The 9709-nt window shown below is 29.0% G+C and overlaps 2 protein-coding genes across 2 annotated transcripts; one reads left to right on the top strand and one right to left on the bottom strand.

Annotated features, from left to right (window-relative positions):
* Positions 1 to 136: 136 nt before the first annotated feature.
* Positions 137 to 2718, bottom strand: PPL_11530 (uncharacterized protein; the record flags this gene model as incomplete). Its single annotated transcript, XM_020582281.1, has 6 exons — positions 137 to 665; positions 901 to 1489; positions 1568 to 1910; positions 1987 to 2245; positions 2315 to 2519; positions 2550 to 2718. Coding segments are annotated over 6 exons (2094 nt in total), but the record flags the coding sequence as incomplete, so codon positions are not given.
* A 1405-nt stretch (positions 2719 to 4123) lies between these two features.
* Positions 4124 to 8184, top strand: PPL_11529 (uncharacterized protein; the record flags this gene model as incomplete). The annotated part of the gene is made up of 7 exons (XM_020582280.1): positions 4124 to 4372; positions 4520 to 4698; positions 4759 to 5386; positions 5462 to 5855; positions 5978 to 6186; positions 6255 to 7817; positions 8056 to 8184. 7 exons carry the CDS (start codon positions 4124 to 4126, stop codon positions 8182 to 8184), a joined length of 3351 nt encoding a protein of 1116 aa, XP_020427200.1.
* Between the last annotated feature and the right edge of the window lie 1525 nt (positions 8185 to 9709).

Below are 9709 nucleotides of genomic sequence, written 5' to 3'. Positions count from 1 at the left end.
AATGTTGGAATCCTTGTTTTGTTATTGTTGATGAATGACAAGGATCTGATAACAGAAATAATGTGATGGAGCGACCGGCAAAGCTACAAGTCAATTTCATTGATGTATACCAATGATCTCTATTGGTGATATTGACCTCTTCATTCGTGATAAGAACTCGGAGAAGTTTCCATAATGCTATACCACAAAGAAAGAAGGTACCTTTACCAAGTTGTAGGATTTGCTTTATACGGTTCACCTTGATTGATAGGAGCTGCTCATCAGACAAATCCTTTGAGTTGGATGGATCTACAAAAAGCCAAGAGCAACTTTTAATATCGTAGTATATGGTATTCTCATTCAACCTTCTCTTTTGGTGAACCATTGAATCAAGGTGGTCTGATACGAATATTACATCTGGATCCGGTGGTCCTTCACTGAGAGAATACGGAGAGATTGGTTTTTCAGTCATCTGCAGATCTTGCAATTGATCTGCACGGCTAGCACTAGTATCTTTGGAGCTACCTGATGGAAGTGGCATTCGGGAGAAATAATTCAAGATATCAAAAAAACCATTGGCAGTGGTTTCTTCTGGGTGATAGGGTTGGTCTGATCCTTCTAAATTATTATTATTATTACTATCATTAGTTGAATCTGTTGTTGTTGTTGCTGCTATTGGATCATCACTTTTAAATTCGAAATCATCATTATCATCAAATATAGATCGTAGAGAAGTTTGTTGATTACTGTTGGTTGTTGTTGTTGTTGTTGTTGTTGTTGTTGTTGTTGTTGTTGTTGTTGTTGTTGTTGTTGTTGTTGTGTTGTTGTTGTAGATTTTTTAAACTTTGTTTGCTTTTCTTCTTCTTCTCTTTCTTCTTCTCATTCTTCTTGTTTTTCTTTTTACTATCGCGATGATCATACTTCTCCTTTTCTATCTTTAATATCTCTATTAAAGTATCTATATTATAATTGTCATTTATCTCTGATTTAAAAACTTCTACTATTATATCCTTTACTATAACTAAAAGTTGATTTACTTTACTATTATCTTCTTGTTTTAAATCGCCTAAAGATTTAATTATATCTGTTGCTAAAATGTCTTTTCGATTTTCTTTTCTTCTGCTATTGCCGTGATACTGACATGTATTGCAAATATTTGAATCTCGATATCTGTCTACTACCGGTGTTGGCTTCGCCAATCCAAGTGCCTCGTGATTCTTGGAATTACAATTGAAAAAACTCACTTTTGTTGTTGTTGTTGTTGGAGTAGTTGCAGTTGTGGTTGTTGATGAGGTTGGTGCTGCTGGTATAAAGAACGATAATCTCTTTTGAATTTTATCCAAATTCTGATCTCCATATTTTGAGATATTCTTAAAGATTGATCGAACCCAAATAACCAAATGGCTTTCCGAGTTGGTAAATTTGATATCTCTTGGAGCAGACGTGTTTACCAACAATGGCTCTTCTTGTTTGCCTAATACATCCAAGAGTTGTTTACCATCTTTTACAACTATTTATTAAAAAAAAATAATTAAAAAAGTTAATTTTAATCATTAATAGAAATGATTATAAATATATTTAAACATACCTTGTAATAAATTAGAATGTTCGATATGTTGGTTCAGAGAATTAACAAGCTGTGCAAATTCCACTTGATGACCTATTTCCTCAATGTTTTTTTGAAATTTAAAAAAAACACTGCCCAATCCAATTGAAAAAAATTTCCAGCTGTTGGTGAATACACCTTTCTCCATTTGTTGAAGCTTTTCAAAATCATATCCATTAAAAAATGAGTATAGTTTGCTGAGGTTGAGAGTTGAATAATCTAAATTGTTATTTATAATTCTCATAATATTCTCAGTTGGATCTGTATTTTCTAACTTATTGTCTGCCAACAATTTATTAATTTCTTTATTTGGTAAGATTGATGCCTAAAAAATAATTGTAAAAAAAAAACAATATTAATTATATTTCTATTATTGATAAATAATAAAAAAATAAACTTACAATGTTGTATTTAATAAGAAATCGAAGGGTCTCTTTACGATCTATCTCTGGATCTGGAAGGAGCTCTTTAATTGCTGCATTGTATAATTTCATTATATCTCTAATATGATTTGAAAGTTGAACTGAGAGGTGATTTACTATATTGGTTGTGAGTTGTTTTGCAACTTGAGTAGTATCATAATTGCTGTTTTGATCGACTGGTAATAATTGGAAAACTTTACTCTCCCTGTATTCCTTAATAAACACCTTAAGTTGTTTCCTGGATATAAAATTATTATTAGTTTGATTTTAAAACAAAATTTATTTTTAAAACTTTAATGATACTCACTTTGTATTTTCTAGAGATATTTTTTTATATACTTCCAATACAGATATTTCTCCCTTTCCCAATATTTTATTTATTCCTTTTGTTTCATCTCTATCTTTTTTATTACATAATCTATTTACAATATATTGTAAAGTTTGATAATTGATTGTTATTGAATCTGATTGATTATAGATATCTTTAGAGTTTATATTATTAAGATTCTTTTCTATATAAATAGATATATTATTAAAATTACTATTATTTAAATTATTAATATTTTTTAAATAAAAACTATGAATAATATTATGAAGATGGAAAAGAAGATTGGTTGCGTCTTGTGATTCTTGTTTTGATTTACTTGAAAAAGTTTCATTATTGATAAAATCCTCTAGTTTTAAATCACTAATAGTTTTATATGTTGACATATTTGATAAAATAAATAAAAAAATATATAAATAGAAAATAAATAGAAAATAAATAAAAATATAAATATAAATAAATAATAATAAATAAAAATTATAAATAAATAACTTTGAACTAATAAAACTATATATAAACAAATAAAATAAATAATAAATAATAATATAAAGAAAAGATAAAGAATAAAAAAGAATAGATATAATATTAAAAAAAAAGAAATAGTAACTATTAAATAAATTTGAAGATTGTATTTGTTGTTTTATTTTGAAGGTTTGTAAAGTAAAAAAATTAAAATGAAAAAATTTGGTTTTGTCAAAACAAAAAAGAATAGTTTAGTTGTAATGAGTCAAATTCTCTCCATATTAAAAAAGAGGTTGAAAACTTAATTCCAAAAGTTTTTTACCAAGAATCGAGGATAAAGAAAAAAAAAGATTCTTTTTCTAATATCCAAGTTAGTTTGGATCATTTGAAAATAACTTTTTTTTTTATTTATTTTTTGGGATTGGTTTTTTTTTTTTTTGCATTCAAAACAAAAGAAAACAGACATCTTAATTCATTCTTTTAAAATATAGTTATAATTTAATTATTATTTGAATATTTATCACCAAGATATACGAGATGTAGTAAATTAGTAAATAAAGGTTAATTACTGGACAATGACCGATTAGCATGCGTTTCAATAACAGAAACAATTACAAAGTTTGAGTTCAATAACAGAATTAGTTCTATTGCTCAACTAAAAAGTAAAATAAACATATAAACAAGCACATGTAATCATAGATTGGCTAAAAAGGATAGTGGATGTAATATTTATAAAGGTATAGATTTATTTTATTTTTTCACTTTTAAACAACTTTAATTAACTGACTGGTTAAACCATCATCATCATTCAGAGAATTCTATAGGAGAAGAGCAGCTGAGAAACGTGAACCTTTTAATTATTGTCAAGATATGGTGAAAACCAATGGTTTTATTTTAGCTAACTAATAATGCTTAGAGCAATTCAACATTGTTTCGAATGTCAAAGAAAATATATCGAGGAAATATAATGTTCATCAATTCGTGAACATTATGACCCCTCGTAACCTCTTTGGTATTATTCTACAAACAGGTAGACTGTTGGTCATGTGGTTATACATGGATCAAAAGAGAGTTATTTAAAAAACAAAACACAATATATGTATTTAAAATTAAATAATAAAGAAAAAATAAAACAATCTATAGATTTAATCATTAATAGAAATATTGTTAAAGAGGTGCATCAAACTAATACTTATTATCATGTGGCTATGCTTTTTTGTGTTTTGCTTTTTTTTTAAAAAAAAAAAAAAAAAATTTAAAGTTAGTGATTCTTCTTAATTATTTATATTTGATTTTTGATTCGTTATTTTAATTAAGTTTTATTTTAAAATGGCAAGCAGATTAACTACACAAAATAAGAGTAATAATAGTCGATCATTGGCTCCCTCTTTCAATAATTATACACAAGGAGTGTTGAATTCAATAAAATCAGTTAGTGATTCAAACACTAAACCAGTCAAGAGTAATCGTTATAAGGACTATAGTGAATTATCAGAGAGGTCTGGTAATAAAAGTAAAGTTTTAAATTTAATAACAACCTCAGTAAATGTAATAGCATCACCAAAAAAACATAACGAAGTAACGATTGATCAACAGACACATTTAATGAAAGATTGGTTAACAAAGAATACCACTGGAAAGCAGGTACACTATTGACTACTATACATATCATAAACTGTTGTTTTGAATGATTATTGTTAATATTTTAACTATAAATATATTCAGGTTCTTGAAGAATTAAAGAAAGATGGTAGTATAGCTGCATCAGAAGAATTCAGAAAGGGATATAAGGAGATATATGAAGAGATACCTGGAGCAACCACACATGCTGTTGCGTTGTCATATGTTATTTCATCACTTCAGAGTGGCCAATATACAGATAGAGATGGATATGAAAAAACAAGGTAAGTGTTTTGTAATGCTCGCGATTTTGTATATCATTGATACTAATATTCCCAATCTAGATTGTTATCAAGTTTAGTTCCTTTTTACACTTCTAAGGAAATCAGAGAGTTTGGAATCACAATAGATAATAATGCGTGGAATCGTGCAATTCAACACGTACATAAGTATGGTGCAGGTAGACTGATTAATGCAGAAGAGATCAGCAATTGGAGATCTAAATTTACACACAATGGACAAATGACAAGAAGACAAAGAACCACGATGCTAAGGACAGCCGTCGAAGGTTACTTCAATATGAAAGATATAACTGAAGAATCAAGTAAAAACATGAGGTTGTACAGCAAAGAACTCGACGCAGATGGTAAACGAGCATTCGAGTTGGTGCCAATCAAGAACCTTGCTTTAGGAAACATAAATACCTGCTTTTCAGATTACCTCAAGAAGAGTAAAGTTGATCAAGTCAAGTATCCACTCATGGGTAGAAGTGCATTTTACAGTTTCGTACCAGAGTATGTCAGAGAAATGAAGAATCGAACCGACATGTGTCCAATGTGTGTTCAGTATCAGGCTCTCGAGTCAAAACGAATTAAGTTTGGGCAACTTTCAGATCAAGATCATAAACTGTTTGAAATCTTGACTATTCACAAGATGTTTGTTCAGCAAAGAAAGAATGATTATTTGACATGTGTAATTATAATTTTATTAATACATTTAGCTAATGATTTATTAAATGAAAATTTTTTTTTATTTTTTTATTTTTAGAAAAACGAGTTAAAGGCAGGAGAGTGTATTATTCTCTGTGATTTTAAAGAGAATATATCATTAGGTAAATCCAAAGTGCAAGTAAGCCATGAATTTTACCAACAACCTGCTCGTACCTTCTTTGGAATGGTCCTCTTCTATAAGCAAGGTGACAAGCTGAAGATTCACTACTATGACTGTCTTTCACAAGTACTTAATCACTGTTCGACATTTGCAATTTCATGTCTCGACAAATTAATCAATGATCCATTATTCACCAGTCTAAATATCAACAAAATTACATTTTGGTGTGATAATGCTAGACACTTCAAGTCAAATGAAATACTTTCATATATGCATACATTGTCAAAGTTGCAAGTAGCTGATCCAAACACTCCAAACAAAACCAAAAGAAGTATCTCGTCGAATTGAATACTTTTGCACCCTATCACGGAAAGAGTGAATGCGATCAACATTTTTCAATGGTTTCTAGAGCGATAGCAGACAAGTCGAGTTTCAAAGATTCAATCTATACAGATCAAGATGTTATCAATGCAATCAAGAGTACCACTGACAACAACAACTATCAAAGAACATACAAATTGACCTCTGAATCAGAGAAGGAAGCTGTTACCATCAAAGTAACAGTCGAAATTCATAACCCAAAGGAATTGAAACAGAAAGAAATAAAGATCTTTCCTGGTTTTACAGAGTATCATCGTTTCCAGTTTTTAGATAATAGATCAGTAAGTTAATCAATTATATAATTTGAATTCAAAACAATTATTAATCAATATTTTTTTACAAAAAAAAGATGCGTGCCAATAAACATTACATTAAATTCATGGGTGGAAATGAAGTTGACAAAATGACTATCTACAAATATTCTGCTATGAAAAGTCAAGTTGGTAAAGAGACTACAATTTCCAAAGGCTACGAATCGACCACCAAGGAGGAGGCACAGTCTTGGAAACCAGCTCGAGATAAGGCACATACCACCTATCTAAACACCATGATAGAAATGAATGAGATTGCCAAGAATGTAGACGAATCAAATAAGGAAAAGGCAAAAGAGATGAGCGATATTATAAATACTTATGCCAATGTAACATCTAAATTAGCTCCACAACCCACACCTTCAAGAACACAACAAATTGTTTCGTCACCTCAGTCACCATCTCAACCAACACTTTCAAATTCACAAGCTGCTTCTACTTCATCTCAATCTTCACCAAAACCAGCTACCACAACTACACCAGACCAAACACTCTCTGGTACAAACAAAAGAAGAAGAGGCTACAGAGGAACAAAGAAAACAAAACAGACTAATTCACAAAATAATACACAGAATAATACACAAGATAATATACAAAATAGTACACAAAATAATAAACAAATTAATACACAGAATAATACACAGAATAATACACATAATACACATAATAATACACATAATAATACACAAAATACCCAAAGTAAACCATTGTTTGATATCGAATCGATTGATTTTGGTGACGATGATCATGATATCGGATCGAGCTTGATTTATAGTGGTAAAAGAAAAGAAAGAGAGGATGATTGTGACAATAATAGTCAACATAAAAAAATAAATAACCAAATAAATAACCAAATAAATAACAATAACAATAATAATAATAACAATTCAACAAAAAAAAGAATAAGAGAAGAAGATAATAATCAAGAATCAATGGACAATCAAAAACATCACAAATCAACTCATGTAAATAGTCAAACACCAATCCAATCCCCATCCCAAACACCAATTCAAACACCATCCCAAACACCAATCCAAACACCAATTCCAACACAATCCCAAACACCAATCCAAACTCCATCTCAATCACCAATCCAAACTCCAACCCAAACACCACTCCATACTCCTATTCAACACAACACTACAGTGCAATCAACGGAACAATCAAAACCAGCAAAAGAAATTGTCGTAATCTTTGAAATCGATAACAATTACAACTCGCAGATTCAAGATTATAGACAACAACAACAAATCAACTATTTACAACAACTTTCACAAACACTGCAACAACAATCTCCACCACAGTCAGAAGCAGCAGCATCAAACGATGTAGAAATGACATCACATGAAGATCCTATCATGGAACAAGTTGAGGAAACTGACGATGCAATGGAGATCGATCGATTCTGTATTCCATATGAAAAGATCAAGGACCAGTTGAATACCGCAGAAGAAGACGAAAACATGAACAATGCCGGTGACTTCTTATCCAATTGGCCATCTCTACGAGAACTTATTATAAGAATTCCATGCCTCACAGCCATAGCGGACTATGGACAGCTCTTCTCCACTCTACTCATTAAGAACCCATTATCAAACCTGGTAATAAGACCAATTCAAAATATGATTGGAAATGTTTTAAAATCATTTTTATAATTCAAATTTTATTATTATCTTTTTGGTATGTGGAGATGTTTAGGCATAAAAGATAGTGTAAGTAAATAATTGTTTTATTTTAATGAATACAGATTACTAATTTTTATTTCTTTGACATATCTTTAGTGGATCATAATTATTCAATAATTTTTGATTGCTTGTTTTGAAATAGTATATGCAGTAGTGTGTAAAGAATCTTGCAATCAATTCGCCTATTTTTTTCATTTGTTGTTATGGGTTTGATGAAGCTATGTATATGTTCGGATGGGAGTCTGGTCTAGTACATTTCAAATCAAATTTATTTCAACATTGAATAAGGTGATTTTGGTTATTATCAAAAACACAATTCAACATGTGAGCACTTTGCTATATTATTTTAGAATAACGCTTTCAACCTGATTCATTATCTGGAGTGTTTGAATGTTGAAGCATATTGATTTGGTAGTAGTAAATTTTGTTTTATATTATGTTTTAGTTCATTGTAAGTATAAGTTCCTTATATAGCAGCTGAGCAGTTGTGAATGTACTTAACTAATTCATTCTATTATACAAAGGTCAATTCATACAAAGAATGTGATCTTTCTAGATTTTATTTGTATTTTTAATCAAGAGAATAGTCCAATAAAGGTATACGCATATAATTTTATTAATATAAATTTTATTTACTTCTTTATTATATTTCGTATGTCATTAATTTTATGTTCAACATATCAGATAATTTTGTATGCCTACGACAAATTATTCTGGTATTACCGAATGTAAAAGATGAAGACTCCCATCTGGCTGTCACTCAATAATGTCTAGTATACATTATTCAATTAATGTTTTACTAACTTATTTGATACAGACCAATCCGGCATTATAGGGTAGGCACACTATAAAACTATATATTTTAAAATGCACCACTTTAGAATATATAAAGGGCCAACTAGTCAATATTTCTAACTAAGGTGGTCAAGTTATTATATCGACTCAGCTACAATCTTTAAAAATAAAATGTATGTAATTGAAAATCAATTTGGATAAACATTCTTACTTATTAACTTTTTTGTTTTAAATAGAAAAATATTGTTGAGTAACAACAATAAAGGTGCATCGAACGAGCCACCCGGTTATCATGTAGATTTTCTCCATTTTGATATGATAGTCGTGAATAATAATAGAATGGATTACCAGGAGCACACTCAGTGCAGGGTGGGTAAATAATCAAGTATATTCAAGATAACTAATTCAAATTTATTTTTTTTTCTCCAAAAAAGTATAGGTTAGTTTTGCCTTTAATTTGTTTATATGGTATGTATCATTCTATAAATAAATAGATATAGGTAATACAATATAAGTACTGTATTAGTCCAGTGCACATTGTGCTCAACGCTTTACATATTTATATTCTTACACTATATTTCTATTTATTTGCACTGCAGTGAATTAGCACCTAATTCACTTTCATTCTTCCTTTCATCCATTCTTTCTTTCTTTCTTTCTTTCTTTCAATCTTTCATCCACCCATTCTTCTTTCTTCCTTTCATACATTTATTTATTCATCCAGTAATTTATTTATTTCTCTATATATCAATATATGTATTATATTTATTTATTTATATTTATCTTTATATCTATCTTAATATTTATATTTATTTTCAGTGTTATATTTATTTATATTTTTTATATTTATTTAAATATTATATTTATTTATATTTATATATTTATATATTTATATATTTATATATTTATATTCATATATATTATATTTATTCATTTATTCATTTATTAACTCACTTTCTTGTCAATCTACTATAATACAAAGTTGCTTTTTCGTATCGCTAACATTATACAAT

The sequence above is a fragment of the Heterostelium album genome, assembly GCF_000004825.1.
Source record: "Heterostelium album PN500 unplaced genomic scaffold PPL_contig21, whole genome shotgun sequence".
Taxonomy (NCBI): Eukaryota; Evosea; class Eumycetozoa; order Acytosteliales; family Acytosteliaceae; genus Heterostelium; species Heterostelium album.
Note: the sequence above shows the minus strand (reverse complement) of the source record. Positions and strands in the feature narration are given on the sequence as shown.